General features: G+C 44.9%; 1 protein-coding gene across 1 annotated transcript in view; it reads left to right on the plus strand.

Moving 5' to 3' along the window:
• The window catches only part of LOC144175376 (MAM and LDL-receptor class A domain-containing protein 1-like), a 204188-nt gene that overhangs the window by 55773 nt on the left and 128209 nt on the right, over nucleotides 1-20206 (plus strand). Inside the window, exons 15-21 of the mRNA XM_077704459.1 lie at nucleotides 985-1099; nucleotides 3830-3949; nucleotides 5602-5747; nucleotides 7556-7666; nucleotides 11576-11792; nucleotides 14914-15078; nucleotides 15402-15629. Of these exons, the coding sequence (XP_077560585.1) occupies nucleotides 985-1099; nucleotides 3830-3949; nucleotides 5602-5747; nucleotides 7556-7666; nucleotides 11576-11792; nucleotides 14914-15078; nucleotides 15402-15629 (1102 nt within the window). The remainder of the gene's footprint in view (nucleotides 1-984; nucleotides 1100-3829; nucleotides 3950-5601; nucleotides 5748-7555; nucleotides 7667-11575; nucleotides 11793-14913; nucleotides 15079-15401; nucleotides 15630-20206) is intronic.

The raw sequence follows: 20206 nt of genomic DNA on the forward strand, positions 1-20206 counted from the left end.
TGGTTTGTTTGTTTAGACAGGCAAGCTAAGAATCGGTCACACGTCTCTGCAGAAACCAAGAAACAGGCTCGAAATATGCACCAGCAGTTCATAATCAGCTTTATAATTACATGCTTTGCTAGGCTTTTGGAACTCCACCTTGAAACTGTGGTTTTTATTCATATATACCAACACAAGCTTAAACCGCACCGCCCGATATTATAGATTAACAGGTGCGTGATTTTAGAGACTAGCGGGCCCTTGCACGTTGAGACCGCCAACGCACGGCTGTGGAAGCGCCGAGCACGGTTTTAAGTTTTGGGTACACAGAAAAGTGAGTAATTTCAGAGCCCGAATGGCTTCACTCTCCGAAGTTCCAACATGCAACGACTTGAAATTTCAACGCGACGCACCGCTTCGGCGATTGATATAGATTGGCTATTCCGGAGGCCCCGACTTAAAGCCGAAGCAGGTGGTTTCTGCTTGCGCTGGCTGTGCCACAAATTCGCTGCGGTACACGTGAGTGAAAAGAAGTCTATTCTGAGTGAACCGCCAATTACGCTATGCTGTAGAATGCTTTGACATGCGCTGATGAGGCAGTCGAAGCGCTTGACAACGCTTTTTGCTAAAAGTGAGGAAGGAGCTACAACATATGCGCTTTTGTATGTATCGGATCGTGTATTGGAAGACGCGCGCTTATTCATGCTTAATCATCGTATAGTCATGGCGACTTGGTATTCAATACTAAGCACTCACTGCGCAAAAAGGCGAAGACCACCAAGACCCACGATACGATATTCGTCCTTAATGTCTTTATAGTATATGTCATTTAGTCTTTTGTGGGGCGTGATCGTGTATCGTTTTATGGTCGTTGTCTTTTTGTGCAGGAAACGTTTACTGTTAATCATGCTTGCTCCGCGATAAGTGAAATCCGGCACTGTATTTCGAGGACTTCTTGCTGAACTGTTAAGATAGAGCACTACAAAGCTGACTTGTTCTTTGCAGCTCGAAATTGTCACTGAAAAGTTAGCGCAGCGCTCACAGTGGAACCAATCAATAGTGAGCTTGGGGCCACTTGAAGTTACGACCGGAGAGTGCGACCTGTTGACGGATGCACTGGGTAAGCGTGTTTGGGGCAGTGTTTTCCGCTAACTCTTGTGTTGTCAAACATTGAAGTTCTTTCTGACATACAGAAATCTTGAAATGCTTTGATCGCTGCATACCACGTTTATATTTATATTTGTAGTTGCTGTTTCGCAAGTTGAGTTGCATCAAATGTGGTGTCCTATATAATACAAGTAAAGAAGAGCATTATCGGAAGTAAAACGAAATAATTTCTCTGTGGGCGCCATGGGTGCACGCAGGTTGAATTTTTGCCCCTGGTTTCAATACATAATTTTTGTTTTAACCTGTACGTTTCTCATGTCAGAAGAACTGAGCGTGCTTATACAAGTGAAGGATTTGTTAGCGTATTCTTAATATGCGTGAAGGATTCGCGCAGTTGGATACAACGAGTGGTAAGGTAGAGGAAGCTCGACGACACGGGCCTATCCAGTATTCGTTCGTAGAATATACATTACTGCACATGTATATTATATCAAAGGTGGTAACGTTAGGAGACAGTAAATGCCTGTAGCGTCTCGTATTTTCTTAGTTTCTTGATGCCAAGTACTACCCGCGCGATGACATAAACTACCTTCGCTCTTGAGCTAAGTAGGAACAAAATGGCCGCGTATCTGCTCCCATTGCTGCAAATGTCGACAAAATACCATAGCCTCTGCCCGAAAATGACTCTCTTCTCTTCCCTGCCCAAGCTTTCGCGCTTTTCGCCTCCCTTTCGACCCTCCAACGATTACCCCGGTGAAGGCTTGCTAGAACCAACTAAATCTTTCTGCGTTGCGCTTTTCGCGCCATCAACTGGAGCCTTTTATGTTTGTTTAACCTGGAACACTGACATGAGTTTCATGATCGGGCGAGCTCTGTTTGTATATCTGGGTAAAAATATTCTAGCGACTACTCTTTATTTGTTATCGCAAATATTAGCACATATATGTATTCGATTAAAAGAAAACTGCGAGTACCAGATGTGCAATCATGTTTCACCTGATATATGCGCAACTTTTTTTGCTTAACAATGCTTTCAAGTATGAATTGTGCTTCCAGATTTAGTTGCTGGAGTATTCGTTACAGAATTTTTGCACTTTTGGACGGGTGGTTGAATGGACGGACGGGTGGGACAGACAGCAGATAGGCAAAAAATGTCTGGTCTAAGCGGCCAAGTAAAAACTCTAGTCTTTAAAAGTGGGGTAGTTGAGACTCAGATACCAATTTCGCAGCGGCAAGCACGGAACCTTTCCTTTATTCGACGGTGCACGATCACATCCATAACAAACAAAAGAAAGGGCTGAAAAAGAAATTCCCAGATGCTTTGGCTACGCCGACTACGGAATATTGTGTGAAGGCACCATTCATTCACGCGTGTAAGTTGTTGTGTGAGTTGTTGTGCCCTCTGCGAGTGTGTTTGACTCGGGGGTTTTGTGACATTTTGGTCGCCATCAGAGTATGCACGAGCAGTATTGCGTTTCTTTATTGGTGCAGGCCGCGCACTTCCAGTGCGGTTCAGAACTTTTCTTAAACGTGGCAATATGCCTCTGTGGGCAACTAGGCCGATATAAAACATATAAAACACCTTTGTTTAATAACTGAAAGCCTAGAACGTATCCAACCGAGAATATTTCCAATAGGAAAAGACGAAAGAGGGCAAAATTTGGGGAGTTCGAACCCACGATTCAGCGTCAGAAGCCGCGACGCTACCAACGTGGCCACAAAAACCGAACAGGGAGCTCGTTTTAGTAATCGGTCTAAAATATTGCGGTGGTGTGCAAAACTAGACACCGTTTGGTGTACCAGGAAGTGTCGGCTTGCACTGACCTAAAAACGGAACGTCGCTACGCCCACATACTTCAGAGTAATGGCCCGACTTGCTTATGAAGCGTTGGCCAATCTTTCACTGTGGGTGTGTGCTGCTCTGTGGGTTATTCAACTTTAATTGATTAACAGCAGCAACTATCGCGTATGGCTTGCGCAGGCATGACTTATGACTTTGAGTTTTAACGACATCAACTGGTGCGCGAAGCTTGACGTACAATGAGTACAATGAGAAAGTTGAATCAGTAGGTATGCTTTGCCGACTATATCACAGCTGAATCCCTGCAACGTCTTCAATTTGCCCAAAAGTGTCATAATAGGCGATTTTATAACATGTTATTGTTAGATAGATAGGGACGATTGGTAGAATGGAATAAAGAAAGCAATAAAATGTAGTAAATTTAATTAAACCTACAACGGAACAGACAACGTGAAATATATATCTGTCTGAAACACCACTGCAACACGGCCAAGAGAAAAAAAAAAACGCGTACCGAAAGAGCCATACAAATGGTAAAAACACAACAACCCATTAAAGCCCTGCATCTGCTCAATTTTTTTTTTGAACTTGACAAATTTAGTTAAGGTAGTGTACATGCAGATATTTACTCAAAATAAATTGCTAAAATTACACAAAAATAATAAAAAGCAATGAAGTCGCACTTACTACTTAAGAATATGAACCTTATACACCACCCTCACCCGACGGGCAGAAAATTAGAGAGCCCAGATAAGGGTAACCGAAACAGGATGAAGAAATCGTGAAACGGCTCCAATGGGGTGACGGTTGTATTACATAATTTATGACGAACGGGAAGTGAGTATTTCTCGGCGGCACCAAAGTTCAGCTTTAGTTGGAAGGGGCTGACGCGCACACTGGGAAGCACCTGACAACACTAGGAACTTCACTGTGACCTCCCAGGATACTGCGACTTCGAGTACGACGAATGCGGCTGGACGCTTGCGGATGGGTGGAAGTTGAAGGCGGCGAATCTGTTTTCGTCTCCTGACATGAGTTCCTACTCAGGACCTGTTAATTCCGGTACGTGAGCGCTTTCTCTAAGCTCATCTACTAGCCTTCAGCCTTCAATGCCTTGCCGAGCCTTTGCGTCGCGGTCGCAGGTCAATCTTGCAAACATAACATCGGGGGACAGAAGGCTCAAAAGCTTCATCAGCATTGAGTCAATAAACGTACCGTGAAGCTCCGAAAGAACGCCCTGCCAAACTACAAAGATATCAAGGGAAAAATACGAGATTGGCGAACTTTCGGGTCAGGTGCTAAAACTAAAAAAAAGTTGTCGCGGCGCCAACCAAAACTGCAGAGATATATAATAAAAAGTCCTAACATGGTTATGTGTCCTTTGCTTAATATAGAGACACCGGCGTTGTTCACGGCCGCGGGACGTTTTCGCGGAGGCAGCTGCCCGGGCTTTGTAAGGCGTCGATGCTAGCGTGATTTTAGGGGGTGGGCGATATTTGGGATCTTGTAGTAAATTGAATATTTCACCCCTAAATGTTGTTTGCGATGTTTCGGGGATCGGCGTTCCTTTGGAACTTTACGGCAATTCTCAAATGTATCAATGCATGAGTATTCCGTTATTTTAAAACTCGAGAGCTGTGGGCATTAGCGGTTCTACTAACTTGAGCAGTCTCAGTTGATTTGTACCGGCTGCGCGCAAAAAGAATTTAACGACGAACGCATTTATTACCACCGTCGTCCCCGACCGGGGATGTCAAACAGCGCTTGGCAATATCTTATGATGATATCTATTTAAATATCGGATCACCTTTGAGTGGCCGGCGTGTGGATGTCGCTAAACAGACAAACATTTTGGAAAAGATGGCGAGAGCACCGGAAGCTCAGAGTCCATTTTATTAGATATTTGGTGGTAAAGGAAAGGTGGGCGGTCAAGAACCGACACATTGCTAATATGATCCTTCTTGCCATTTATGGCAAATTGTAGTGTTTAATACGTTGTCAGTGATACAACAGTGCGGATGCCAGCTGGCTGCTCCACAATTTTAAAGCGCACCATTGTAATGCCTTCCCTCGAGTAATGCTGCCTGTTGAAGAAATCTAATATGGTTCACAATTACTGCTGCGCCTATTTGCTGCTGGATTCACCTTAAGGCATTGTTCGTTTATTAAAAAAAGGGATTATAATATCAGATTGGCGTTCCTTTTATTTTATCAGCGAACTGGAAGCGTATCTTTTAAGCCGGCCTATTTTAAGAGTGGGTTTTGACAAGTGTTTAAACAAAAAGACAAAATAACGCCATTAGTCGAGAACCGTCTCCTCCTGTCATTGCTGCTTCTGGGTCATCAATAAAAATGTAATACATTTACCCCGCAAACAATTTGCAGTAGGTGAGCACCAGCTGAAAAATATTAGTTCTCCGATTGGGGTGCAATGCTTAGCTATGAAGTTAAAAAAGAATACGGGGTGGAAATAAAAGTACCCAATGATCCAAACAGGGATTAAGTACCCCAACCGTTAACTGCGTCACCTAGAGCTGTCCGCAGGTTGTGCGCGTCGTTTGGAAGTGTCCTGAACGTTCCTCATAAATCGTAGATTGTAGTTGCCTTTCCTTCGCTCCTCGCCTAATCTTGATAACACTCATGTGAAGTAAGATACCGCATCAAGTAAGAAGTAAGATGCCATCTCAACGAATGTTTCGACTTTTCCTCCTCAGCCCATTATCTTCAGGCATCCAGAAGCTCGACAGGTTTTCATGGCGCTATTCTGACAAGTCCGGAGTGGCCTGGCCAGAGTGAGCCACAATGCCTGGAATTCTGGTACCAGTCAGTACCGGCCCTGTCCAACCAAGCTCACTTGCAGGTGAACGAGAGAAAAACAGTTATTCCCGCTAATTGCTCATAACAAGTGGTAAGCTTTCAGGTGTAGCGTCAGTGTTTTACGCCACAATTATTTTGAGTGGTGGTGGTGTGGAAACGTTGGGGTTCTAGTCCATTGAGATTTAACGGTGGGGCGCTTACAGCAAAGATAGAAGTACTAACACGAAATTACAAAGCTGAGGTAACTATGCGAAAAGCTTCCTTGGTATATCTCCCAGCAGTTTCCACCGTAAGCGTCCAGTGTGGCATATTTATAAGCAATTTTAATCTTCGTACGTGTCTGAAAGCTCAGAACAGATAACCCTTCGACATCGGCATCAGCATGATGCGTTGAGGGCCTCGCCCCGAACTACGGACGTCAGGGCTTCCGTGACGCGGCTAACGCGTTGTCCGCCCTGCGAATCGCGTCACAGTTTTGGAACTGATGTCATGCTGCCTCGTGCCTCGACGCCCGCGCCCAGACAGGCAGCGGTGCGACGAGAATGATGACGTCATGTGCGCCCTCCTGTCATGGCGGACACCTCGGTGTTCTTTTGGTCAAAACCTCCGTGGTCAAAACCTAAAGTGACACAAATAAAGGAGGGTGTAAATATATATTTACGCTGCGATTGACCATGTAATGTGTCATTATATGAATACCGGGCTCGTAGGCACCCACAGCAAGAAAAAAAAAACGTAACACGAACATTTTATGTCAGTACTTTTTTGAGCATAGCTAACAGTAATATTAGAAAGCGAGAGTGATGAGCGAATATTTCGTCACGTCGTTTTGCTCCGACCGCTGTGACCCGCCTTTGCTTTTTAATGTACAACCTATACTTCCTTTATTTCCCCGCACGCGTGCCGGGGTCTTCAAATTACAGGCAAATTTCAATTCTATTGCGCCATAGGTGCTCCAGACCTGTGAAGTGCACAACAACGTGCACAGCTATAAATTTTTAGAACTGGTGGTGTAAACGTTTTGCCGGGCGAGCACCGCTGGTACTCACAGTTAGTTTTAGGTCGAGAATCTAATCATTCACAGGATGTGCAAGGGTGCCTTGGCGCAAATGTCGTTCTTCTGAATGAGTTGTTTTAGCTTTCATTCACTTCCAAATGAAAACTGAGGTACTCTCAGAAAAAAAAAGTACTACTGCCCAAAACATCTGTCCGAAAAAGTTTTTTGTTTCAATCAGAAATTGACTGTCGGAATGGGAACCACACACACTGCTTAAGTGTCAAAATATACTGCCTTTTCAGAAACGCCAGCAAATGGTTAACAGAGAGACCATGTTAATAATATCCGCACTTTTAACCAATCCCAGAAGGATTATCCGCTTTTGAGAATGAGGACGCTAGATGAGATGAAAACCAGCGCGTTCAAACATTCTTGGACCTAAGTAACGAGACAAGCGTGCATAATTTAAAACCAGCTCAGAACTGCTCTAACTTAAGTTCGAAACGTTGTCAGGGAAGAACAATCCTAGACTAAATCGCATGCTAAGACTCTCGTCGCTAGTTCTGCTGTTTGGAGTTGGAGAATAAAACAGAATAATCTTTTAGATACGGCTGATAATAATATCAGTGCCAGCGAAAACATTCATTCCTTATATTGGTCGGGTAACTTCTGTAAAAATAAATCAGCTCTGACACCAATATAAATAGGTTTCGTTGCAATAAAGTAACTTGTAATTTATTAATGGGCCAAAGATGATATTGCACTCGTGGCTTTTGGGTTACTCGATCTTTTTTTCAAGCAGGCACGCATGAGCATGCTATGTTAGAATGAGTTATGGTATTGTTTGTTCGCAGGTCGAACTGCTCGTGAACGACACGAACAAAGTTATTTGGAAGCAATCCGTACATCCCTTCGTGTATTGGATGCGAGGCCAAGTACAGATCGTCCAAGAAAGCAAATTCAAGGTGAGAGAAAACACAGAAGTCATTTTATTGTCACACCACAATGGTCATCATCTTTATCATCTTCATCGTCGAAGTAATCGTTGGTGTTGTGTGAAAAATGGCATTATTTTTACATCGCAGTAGTAAATGTATTTTTGCAAAGGCAGACGCAAAACCAACTAAACTCTAGCGAAAATTCTTTTTGCGGCTTATCTGTTACGTTACCCGGGTACAAGGACCACTAATACTAAAGTGAGCAAGCCTCTGAAGCATATTCCTGCCTCGTGAGATTGTAGTCATGGTGAATAGTGGTACTCAGGATACCAAAACGACGGGTTGAAGTGAAGCGTGTGGAGTGGTTGCAGAAGACTTCTTCGGCAGTTGTAGGAAATCGGCGTTGTTCCGGGCACGATATGGGTGTCCAAACAAATCGATCGGTCATTCTTGAAGTAATCTCGCAGCACAGCATACTGAGCTCTTAGATTTGCTGAAGAATAAGGCAGTGAACATCCGATATCTTTAACATAAACGTAGGCAATTACGTATTCGGGTGAGCAGTGTTCACTACTACAATGAAATAAAAAACAGTGAGTACAAATTGGCGAATTTTTATGAATACTCGCAAGTGGAAGTTTCAGCACGGCTGTTTATATATCTATTGCAATGATGTAGTTTTGTATTTGGGCTCTGTAAGGCTTCAAATACAGAGATCCAGAAAAATGACACCGAAAATCAGTACCGTTGTGTAGTAACTACTCCTAAAACGCCCATGGAAACTACAAGTACCAGCACTAACCGAGACAACTGAATGTACGGTGGTCAAGCGCGAACGTGCCGCTAACGCTTCTTTTGTGGATCTTGGGCGTCTTTACCCTCCGCCTTAGCATAACGCCTGAGTCCTTCTAGCATCTCTGCTGCTCTTGCCACACTGATCACCATCGTTACCATTTCGTCAAGCGATCACCTTCGCAACAGAAAGAGAAGGGTGGAGTGTACGAATAACAGTACACTCCGCCTCCGCTTCCCTAGTTGGTTCCTTCAGGACGCCGGTTCGATTCCCGGCCGCGGCAGCCGTTTTTCTGATGGAGGCGAAAGGCAAAAGCACCTGTGTGTTCAAGATTTCGGCGCACGTTAAAGATGCCCTAGGGGTCAAAATTAATCCGGAGCCCTCCACTACGGCGCGCCTCATCGCCTGTGTGGTGTCGGCGCGTTGAACCCCACAATCAAATCAATCGTTGGTCCCTTTGAACTTCCTCTTCATGCTTGCGCCGCTCATTCGTCGGCTTTCCTCCTAAAGCTAGCTTCGCAATAACCGCCATTTATTCTACACTGAGCTTGGCGTTGGCGCTCTTTCATTCTGCATTGTAATGCTGATGGTCAATTGGTTACACTGATAGCGACGCTGTCGCGTAAACCCGAAACGCGCGTTGAAAAGCTGCGCTATAAAGGAACCCTATCATAAGCCGTGTTCCTGTACCATTGTTAGCCCGCTGCCATATTTTTGTCTATTGTACTCGTTCCTTTTCTCTCATCGAGAATGAGTACACCCGATGTCACCGCTGTTCTCACCACATTAACCACTTTGCACGCGCTCGGCATGGTCGCCGCTTCGTAAACGCCGTTTTAGTGACAGTGCAATAATCAGCGATGTAAGATCTCTTCGGGTTTCCTCTTTGCGGCTTTGCTGTTCTAGGCTGGCCGAATTTTTACCTGTTTAATTTGTCGTCTGTCGGAGCCAGTTTTTCGCGTGTCATTTGGCTTGAGTCTTGACAACGCGCGTTCTCAGGAGAAAAGGCAGCCGCTTCAAATAGACGACGTATGCTCTATTTGCGCATTAGAGGTCAAGCAACCACGTGTCTCAGTAGTACAATTGTCGGCGGCAGGTCGCTTTTGATACGTTTTTGGTTCCAGTGAAAATGTAGGTTTGCTGTTCGTGTTTTTCTTGTTGACACATCTGGAACGGACCAAACAGCAAAAGGCCGGTCGGCCTCAATATTGGGACTTATAATGAAACGTAATGGATCTCCCAATGCTACCTAATTACCGGTGTTTATGCGGCGTGTCCTAAAAACAACAAAATGTTAAGTATTGACTCTTCGGAGTAGCATTATTGACTTTTAAAGAGAAACCTTGTATGTCTCACTGATGGCATTGACATCCGAGCAAAAACACACTGAAGGAAAACCAACTTTAAACCATGGGTTTCACGAAGGGTGCATCAATCATACGCCATGTCACATAAAAATGGGATGTCTTCGCACACCCAACGGACGTATCGTAATACGCAAAAAATAGTTGATCAGTACACACTGCTCGCGATGATGATGATGAAATACGTTTCATAAGGAGGGTTGGATTTTTGCTCTCGACTTTAGTAGTGCGGGGTTGGTCGCTGGCTTTGGATGTTTCCAGTTTGGATTTTGGACTTCGGTTCAGGTCGAATGGGCGAAATCTTCGCCTTTTAACTATCTTTGTGTTAAGAAAGGGCCTTTGATAGGTTCTAGATGCTCTGGCACTCAGGCTCTGCTTAACACCTTTTGTTAGAACGATCCTTCTCTGGGGTTGGTTGTGCTGTAGAGCGGTTCTGTGCACCCAACGCTCTTGGCTCTACCAGACAGTTTTCTTCATTTATCCTAATTGTGTAATAAGAGCTTGTGAGATGAGTCCTGCACTACTGCCAAGGCTAAACCGACCCATGGAAGCCTCGTTTCTCCACTGGAAACTAAAAACGAACACTTGTAGCCTTCCTCTACGGCCTTTTTCGGCGCTCAGGTGACCCCGCTGCACTTACAAACGTGGGGTCTAAAGCTGTACCTTAATAGTATGCAGCATTATGTATACAAGTGTACACTACGGTATTTATGCTAGTAATAGTAAAAATGCACGCAACTAACATCCTACAAATATTTGCACGTCTTCAAAAACTTTTAGGCCTCTGCGTAGTCGGTTGCAAGCACCGCAAACGATATCAGCAGCCCAAAGAATAGCTACAGCGTTTAGCTGCGCCAACCTCGCAAGAAAGCGGAAAATTTGCATACAATCTTGCGGACGAAACAGGCGCAATACCTCTATTCCGGTACTTTTGGGTATAGGCAATTTAAGAGAATAACATCAGCAACTGTCAAGTATGTGCCGGAGCGTAGGCCAGATTCACGTTTTGATGACACCCGACGTCAAACGTTACCCGCAGCGCAAAGTGCTACGAGTACTTTCCTGGAATGAGTACTTTCCTGGAATGAGTGCGATGAGTGTTTTTTTTTGTCATCCACCATGTGAACATTCGATGAATGACGCTACACGATTTTGCTTAAAGATATACATTCTCTGCTCTCTTGGGCACTGCAAGCATAGTGCCACGCAGTGGCCTGCTTTGCGCAGTACCACACGGAACATATTTTGAGTCGTATGGTGTGCCAGGTCCATACATGCAGTCAATTCACCTTGTTGTAGGCTTGAGTAGGTGACTCGAGCTCATATTTCATGCATACAGTGAGAATGCTTTGTTGTTAGCTTGAATGGGGGACTCGAAGTCATTGTGGCAAAGCTTAACCGCGGAAGCCGCCTAGACCATACCCGTCTAAATGAATTTTCAAGAACAGAGCAGTAATAGTTTATGGCTCCCGTGGGCAAGCACCTTTTGCGACATCCTCTCTCATCAAGCCTAATCCTACTAATCCATTTGCCTTTTGAAGCAAAATCGACTAGAAAGTATACTGTCCTTCAACCCACGGCAGGATTACTGATAGCTTGTAGGAGGACAGTGTGGAAGAACACCTAGGACTGACAAGTGTCCGGCACTTATCGAGAGCAAGGGTTAACCCCTTCACGCGATGCGATAAAGCTGCGAATAATGATGCGTACCGGGGATTCTGTTTTTTTTGTTATGTGGTAATTACACCTGCCATTTCTCTTTTTTATGGTTATGCGCAGGTGATGTTCCGGGCCAACTACTCCGAGACTCAATTTGGATCAATGAACCTCGATAACATAGCACTGCGGCCAGAAGCTTGCGATCACCCAGCTAACTGCAACTTTGCTGACGGCATATGCGGTTACGTAAACCAGTACGTTGGAAATTTCCGCTGGCTCGTTGGCACAGGGCGGTACGAGAATGCTGGAATGCAGCCAGAAGTTCCCGTTCTTCAAGGTATGAGACTGTGCTTTAACAATAACAAAAACTCTTTACTCAGCAAATATTATCAGCACTTGCTTGAGGCGATGCTTCCATCACTTCTTTGTTTGTTTGAATACCAAACGCGCTGAGAACACTTTTGCTACAGCAGGATTTTCGCTAGCATCAAGGCTGCTTTCAAGGCCATTATAGTTGACTAAGGATGGATCACCGGGTAGTAGAGTCCATTTTTGTTGTTATACGTGCTGAGACTTCCAACAAAGCGCTAAAAAAACTGAAGTAGTGGGTTATCTGTTCCTAGTTCGGTTTCTGCGCCCTCACGTATTTGTATCCTGATTTTCTCGCGGAAATGGTGCAACGCTACGCCACCGGATAGGGCGTTGGAAAGATGAAGAAACGATTAGAATGTATATACTTGCAACCATTCAGATTCATGGGCGCCTTAGGTACTATTTTCTCACTGCACCAAAATAGTTCTTGCGCGAATAACCAACGCGAATAAAGACACACGCCCTGCCTGCTATCTTCTGAACCCTGGTAAAAGTCAGAGACAAAAAGGTTCACACTCACCACTGAGCGCTGTAAAGTCTGCTGGTCCGAAGACGCCTGGACGTATGTGATGTTCAATCACACACCGCGGGCGCCAGTTGTTACATTGGCGAAGGCGTCCACGTACCGAGCTCGGTCGCCTCCGTAAATGTAGTGTTAGGGTGGTACAGCTTCCGCGCCGTTTACGATCAAAAGCTGAGAGCAAAATTTAACTGGTGTACGGCATGGCGAGGGATGAATAGCAACGACACAGGAACAACAAGCGGCACTCTTACTACAGCCCCAAATGTCGAACGACTTAATTACTCAGTGGGTGGATTTATACACAAATGCGCAACGGTTTCACCGTCGTTGCAGTGCTCTTGCTCACGGCCCGAACAGAGTACAGACGCAGAAGAACTCTGTCTCCCAGGTTCGTGAGAGCCGGCGCAAGTTGAGTCTGAGGTGTGAGGGAGGGAGGAGAGATCTCGGCGAGGGGAGTCGGCTCAACGGTTCAAGTGTCTAAATGCCCCGTTTGTACCGGATTTTGCAACTGCCTTGGGCGTGAGTCACCGCAGCAAGGGCACACGCGGAGGAAACGCTCAGGCTTGTCATAGCATGTTCGAGGAAGGCGGGCGGGCTCTGCCGCCAAGCCCAGGGAGCTGCCTCGCACTACACAAAATTTCAGCACGCGAGCACAGGAAGTTTCTTCGCACTACACAAAATTTCAGCACGCGCACACAGTGTAGCGGCGCGCTGAATTGTTACAAGGGTAACCTTTGAGGCGGCCACTGTGGCGACTGGGCGTTTTACTCCCATTCGGGCTTCTGTGCGTGCCAACGTTCCTTCAATACCCGCTGTTCTTCCTCCCCGCAAACGACAGGTGTACATCCCACAGCGAGAGGAAAGTGCAACTGCTGGTAATTGCGCAAGAGCAGTTACCTGCTGCTTCCGCATCATGTAAAATGGGCGTTTGAAGTGGCAAGGAGGAATACAATGGCGCATCCGTCAACCATTTTCACAGACGTGCTATGGCACCTTATACATCAACAGATATATACCCACGGCGCAATATTATTAGCCTATGCCCGCGGAGACAATCTTCTGATTTCAAGCCGTGTACAGCATCGCTAAGTCTTTCGATCTTTGTGTGCTGGAACGGTGGTTGTGGCTGCCAGTTTGTCTGCGCGCCACATCGGTGGATCTGATGGCCAGGGACGTTTTTACCTCCTGGTCTGAGCGCGCCAGCGCCTCCCCCCCTGATCATCAGGGGACATTCGGGGAAACGTCTTTAATGTATTTCGACATAATGTGACGAAGGATTGCGACGGCTCTATGCGGGAAGGAGCATTTTGAGGGCAGAGGAGGTTGATTTGGCGGAGTTTGTAAAGGTATGGGTTCGGAAGAGTGGCTACCTGTACACAGAACCTAACTCGTCAGCCATGGATGGCATATTCATGGGAACAAAGTTGAGGTTAGAAAAATTTAGTATAAGCGTACATGCCCTAAGCAAATTTTCCCTGGAGCGAGACGTACCTCACATTTTGTGTCTAACAAGCTTCACACTTTGTGAATGCACAAGTGCAACTAAAGCGTTGCAAATGTCACCTAATGCAGAGTTTTGTCTGGAACCTGCAATAAAAAACCATGCTCCTCCTCAAATTCAGGATAGGGTTCTGTACATTCTCGTTAAGAAATCAGGCACAATTACAGCTGGAAGCACAAACCACAGTTGAAATCCTAAATTATTTTGCCGAACGAATTGAAAGTTAAAAACATGTTTTCACACAATTTTCTTGCCCTGAATAACAAAATGTTTACTCGATAGCTTGATATAGAAAGCATTTATATTAGTGAAGTAGTCAATCGTTTCGGAATAATGGAATGCTACGCAAAATTACACTGCAGTAGCTTTTTGTTTTTATGTTCGGAAAGATACCGCTGTTATTGTTTTTCTACCCACGAAATGGTACAAATCATGCAGATGAACATAGCCGCAATCATACTTTGTTTTCTTCAGTCTGAAAAATGTCAATACATCGTTACTATCGCGGTCTTCATAATAATCATTGGAGCTGTTGTCATGAGTATGCATATACATGTGTAAAGACACGCCCATAGTCTCATGGAAGTGGAATACAATTTCTGCAGCTTTGCCACATATGTTACGGACTAGTTCAGGAACACGGAAATCCGCCTTCGTTGACGTGATGGTTCATCGATAGAGTATGATGGCACATTTACAGTTTTTAGCAAAGCCAATAAATCACATTTTAAATTGTCACTTCTTACGCACCATTTTGTGCCTTGGTTAAGCTTTGGCTGTTACGCTCACACCGCATTCCGACGTACGTGTCTACAAAGCGATGAATTACCTAGCAGCCGCCTATGCGCGTTTCTCCCTCTCAGCTGACATTTCCCTAAACCTCTAGCACATAAAACCAGACCATCACATATCTGCGAGCCATTGCTCTCAAGGCAGGCGGCACATGTAGCATGCCACGCCTTAATAAACCACGCCCTTTTGTTCCTCGGCTTCAGAGATTATGTTTTAAACACCACGAGTAAGTTTTAGCCATCCCAACATTGCGAACTTATAACTGCGCAGGCTTTCCACCAACGTTCGCCTACCTAGATCTCACGACAGGAAAGGCGACGAAGGTCCCGCCTGCTCTGTCTGACCAGGAGAAGACGGTTAGCCTGGCTAGCCCGCTCTTCGATGTCATGGACAACAGCACCAGTGCCACTGTTTACTATTTCAGGCAAGGGCCAGGTAAGTCAAAAACAGTTTCTAGTTACCTTCAACGCGAAGCGCCACTGGTGCTCTGCTGGAATGGCCGAGCACTACGCACTGATCTTCCCTGGAGACATTCCTTGCAGGGAAGATTTTTAATCATTCAAATTAAATTAAATCAAATCAAATCTTTACTTGGACATAAATACACATGCCCACGAGGCAAGGCAGAAGGGTATCCAAACATCTTCTGGAGGGGCCAACGCCTCGCGTTTACGCGCCGTACAGCAGTGTGTGTATGTATGTATATGTAAGTTATAAACTTTTCCTCTTTGAGTGCTTTTCATTTCCTATGCCTCCAGATATTCAATCAGCGAAAGTCGCCTTCGCCTGCTACGAAGACAGCGACACGGCCAGTGAGAAGAGCATACAAGAGTCGGAGATGGTTGAAGGCTTCGTGAGGACGTCTATCAGCGTAACGCTCAGGCAGGGCAGAAACTGCCAGCTGTCCGTGGTTGTGACTCGCGGCGATGGGACTAACGGGACCATGGCAATCGGTCCAATCAGTGTCACCTCACCCAAACCCACGGGTGAGTCTTCGTAGGACCCCTCTTATAGCAAATTCTGTGCTTGCCCTTTCCCGCTAAGTTTGTTCAGTTACTTCTTCAATAGAGTCATGTAAATCTGAAACCGCGCCCGCAGCAAAGGATGGGATAGAAGTGTCGAAACATATAGATGAGACACGCGGAATCGAATACAGCATGAAATACCACCGGCACGTGGCCTTTTTTGAAGCTCACAGAAGGAAGGCAAGTTGCTGCTGCTAGGCTACACTCGATATAATAGAATGTCATAAAATAACTCTAAAACCTGCGGTAAAAGCGCCTAAATTATGCTGCAGAAGCCATCTTGTTTTCAAGGTACGGCATTAGCGCTCAAACGTGTCCTACTTTTACTATTACGTAGGTTTTAGCAAGAACGTATTTTTAGTTGCGTTTCTTCCTCATGGGCATAATCACGGTAACCCCCATCATGGTAGCCACTCTTCACCAGATTAGATATGCCCCCCCTGCTCCAACTGAATGAGCATAATTATGAATTAGTTGGTCGTAGCAAAGAACTGGTTAGGATAAGGTAGGAAAGAGGCGGCGTAAAACCTACCAAGAAAGCCCTCCGCTCCAAAGTGGCATCATATTTTTCACCATCAGCAAGAAGCACAACCAACCGCGCAATAATTTCTGCTGCAATACGAATGCCTCTCGCAAAGAGTTCTATCCATTCTCATGGAGAGTTTGCTAAGTTCATTATTGCCATATTCATGACGTAATTCCCATAAATAGTGCGCTGAACCAAATTGTCACGAATTGAGGACACTGCCTCCTCTTTCGAGTCAGCGAGATTTTGCATCGTGTGCCTTCAATACAATTGTAAAGCCGCTCAGCGGACTTCAGTAACCCGAGGGTAATTACGTGGGGTGCGGATTCACGCACTGCATGCGGCAAGCGAAGCGTGTACCGGCATTTGTAGGTTTTTTGCCGGCGTGCTGAACCAGGTGTCGCTGTTCGGTAGGTACATTTGCAGCCAACAGGTGAAAAATGATCAGTTATCATGCACGACGCAAATTCACTTCCTCGTTCACCTGTAAGTGATCCTTTCATAGGTACAAAGCTTTGCATTTTTATTCACCCACAATAAAAGAAACTTACTTAAAATATTTGCAGGATATTCTTAGGAGCAATATTTTAAAGGTTAAACTTCGTAAAGATTAGCCCTACGTCTGCCGACGATGTTTTGTTGTGTCTCGCGGGGAATTTAAAATTTATATTAGAGAGATATATGTTGTCTTGGTGGTTGTTGAGGGGACATTTTACGAGGATTGTGGCAAAAGCAAATGTTGAACCACCTGCAGTACGTAACAATATTTTCATAACTGGTACACAGTGAAGGTCTCAGAATTATAGGAGGGAATAAACCAAAAACCTACATTGTGACTTTCTTGCTTAGGCTGCAGTACCTGCATGGGACCCTCTTGTACAACTAGTTTTTAGATGAGTTATAAGGCTGGGTGGTTTGTGACAAAGTTTTCAAAGTTCGATTTGAAGAAATTGATTGCAGTATAGGATGCTTAGTCAGTTTAACTCTTATTACCCAACGACAACTGAAGCAATTTAATAATCCCCAACCTGAGACGAGATTTATTTTTATCGACAAAATCGTTTGGTATTTTAAATTTGTGGTCAGTGATACAACGGGTAAAATGAATGACCACCTTGATGCTGCTGGGTTTTTTCTTCTGAAAGCTATAAAGTAGTTTCGGAAACTCTTTGTATCTTTTACAAACGTGTCCTGGATTTTACGTAGTTGTACTTGAAATCAAAACAGTTTCTCAACTGAGCGAGAGATTGTGAAGGTTGCCGGCTCCAATCAAACGTGATGTAAACGTAGACGGTGTGGCCGGCAGAATATCGTCTCCTAAAGTTCAACCTTTTCGGGGTTCTCGAAGTAACACATTGTCAGTTTCCAGGGCTTGGCTAAATTTGAAAGGTGCATGTCTTATCTTGCTCACGGCGTGTTTTCGGAATTTTCGCTTATCCTCGATTCTTCATACCCGACTACTGCTGGTTCGTGTTACTGCTGCGAAGCGATTTGACTTTCATACGTCGTCAATTGTGTAGGACTTTTTGTACTTGTAGAACCCACGACAAATGATGCCACAGTAACGCGAGAGTTTCTCAGGCCACAGAGCTGTTATTTTATTTGCGAAAGCCATGCTTAGCTGTATCTTTCAAGTTCATTTATCGCGTCGCAATGACCTTCAGCGGCCGTCGCGCAAGTTGCGTTCTTGTTATCATGTCGCTTGCTTGTAGCTCCGCTCCTGGGGTTCAATGAAACTAGGCAAGGGCGACACTACATCTTTGCCCGCGCCTTATCGCCCAGGAGCAGTTGTGCTGCCTGTGCATGCGGTTTAGCCCAAGTGAACCGTGTTACTTAGCGAGGGTTTAAAACCTGATAGGTAAAAGCACTGCCCTGACTCAGTTTACGGGAACGAAGACTAGGCGAACACACGATACGCGCACACTAAACCGATTCTTCGCTGGCCTTTGGTTCCTAGGTATCGTCATCGGTGACGCGCAGCCTGGGCTTTGTGTGCGTACTCTTGAGCGCAAACTAAATGATGAATCCAGTCATCCAGTAAAGACAACTATATGGCAGGCTGCCAAATATCATGTCAAGCCAAACTTTCACGAAACGTGTGTGCATAGTCTCTGCTTTCGCTCCTGATAACTAGGTTTAGCAGTGTTAAACCTGCGTCCTCTTTTCTCGCTTCCATCAAAAATCAAAAAGAGGAACTACAGTTTCCATCCGGAACCATCGACTAGGATTAATCAGGGCCTGAATAATGCGTTTTTCTCTTTAAAATGGCCTTTTGAGCTCATTTCAAGCGTAACGTATTGGCAATTGCCAGACATCTGAACAGTGGCAAGCCCAAAACACGACTCTTCGCTTAGCTTGTGTGACATTATACCAGATTATCTGCTATCTGCTTTCAGCCAGCCAGGACCCGCTCGATGTGGACACATTAAAAGAAACATTGTACAGGCAAAAATTATATTTCCGCCCCTACACTACTTTAAAGGGCGAGGCACCTTATTATGGCCGAGGCTTGTCCGGGGTCTGTGCTGATGGCACAGCACCCTGTAAATAAAAAAATCTGTGAACAAAAGGTTCACAAAAGGTTAACAAGAACAAAACAAAAGGCTGACACAAGAGTAGAGAGAAAGGAGAGAGAGAGACGCACCGCACCATGTAAATCGAAACATGTGAACAAAAGGAACAAAATAAAAGGTTCACAAAAGGTTAGAGAGAGAGGCTGAGAGAGAGAGAGAGAGAGAGAGAGAGAGAGAGAGAGAGAGAGAGAGAGAGACGCACAGCACCGTGTAAATCGAAACTTCTGTGAACAAAAGGTTCTCAAAAGGTTAACAAGAACAAAATAAAAGGTTCAGAAAAGGTTAGAGAGAGAGAGGGGGGGGAGAGAGTGCTCCTCTGGAGCCGTGCTGCGCATGCACGAGGAGCATTAGATTGGATTGGATTGGATTGGATTGGATTGGATTGGATAGAAATAGATTGGATTGTATTGAAATAAGTTGAATGGCATTGGATTGAATTGGACTGGAAATCGTTTTAGCTGCAGTAAGTATGCTCGCGGGAGATTTACGGTAAGAACGTTCCCCAGTGTTTCTCCCACTCGTCATGATTCACTTCGTGGAGATGCGTGAATTTTTTTACTTAGAAATGAGATTCCGTTTACTGCACAGAACATGAACACAACAAAAACATGAATTCTGAAAATATTCGCCTAACCATGTACACAGCGGAAATTATGGCGGCATTTTGTTTAGGTTTAGTGCCACATAGCAAAACACGAGGCAGGTTTCTTCAAGGAGAAGAGGTTAGTGGAGCGAACTTGTGCTCCGCTAAAACTCAAAGATAATACAAGCGACATCGAGCAGTTAACCAAGTGACGTGGGTAGACTGGCATCGGTAAATCGAATGCGCGTGGCGCCTGCCCTACGAGCATTTATTTTTCTCCGTGATTTCTTATAGAACTGCCGAATTACAAAGAGAATACCAGAGATCAATGAAGACTATTATGGTCCAGTAACGAAAGGTTGAAACATTCTCCTTATCAAATAAGATAACCCGTGCTACACAAAAAAACAAAGCGAACGGAAGCAAAGTTTCGCTTGTAGCACAGATAACATAACCGGGAGCGGCCGGGCGTTAAAAACAAAGCACATAGGTAAACAAGCACAATGCATGCTTCCCGGCATTATTGCCCGTGCACGAACACACCAAAGTGATGACTGGTAAAACTATATTATACAGTATATGCGGAGCCCCGGACAAATAAAACGCGAACACGGAAACATGAAGCAGAAGAAACAAACCCGAGAAATACTGTTCCTGGAGGTCTAATGGTGGTGCACTATCGGTACATTTGAACAGCAACGTTTTACAACTTTGTTACTGTAATTAGGCCAAACGTCACTTTGACTTGCGTGGAAAGAAATCACGCTATTCTTTTGTTGAGGTTCATTATTTTGCGACCGTGTTTCATTTGCCTATGACTGTACAATAGGAACAATAGAATGATTTTTTTATGCAA

This window comes from Haemaphysalis longicornis, unplaced genomic scaffold, assembly GCF_048455015.1.
Source record: "Haemaphysalis longicornis isolate Haplotype H1 unplaced genomic scaffold, Haemaphysalis longicornis Haplotype H1 scaffold_3, whole genome shotgun sequence".
Taxonomy (NCBI): domain Eukaryota; kingdom Metazoa; phylum Arthropoda; class Arachnida; order Ixodida; family Ixodidae; genus Haemaphysalis; species Haemaphysalis longicornis.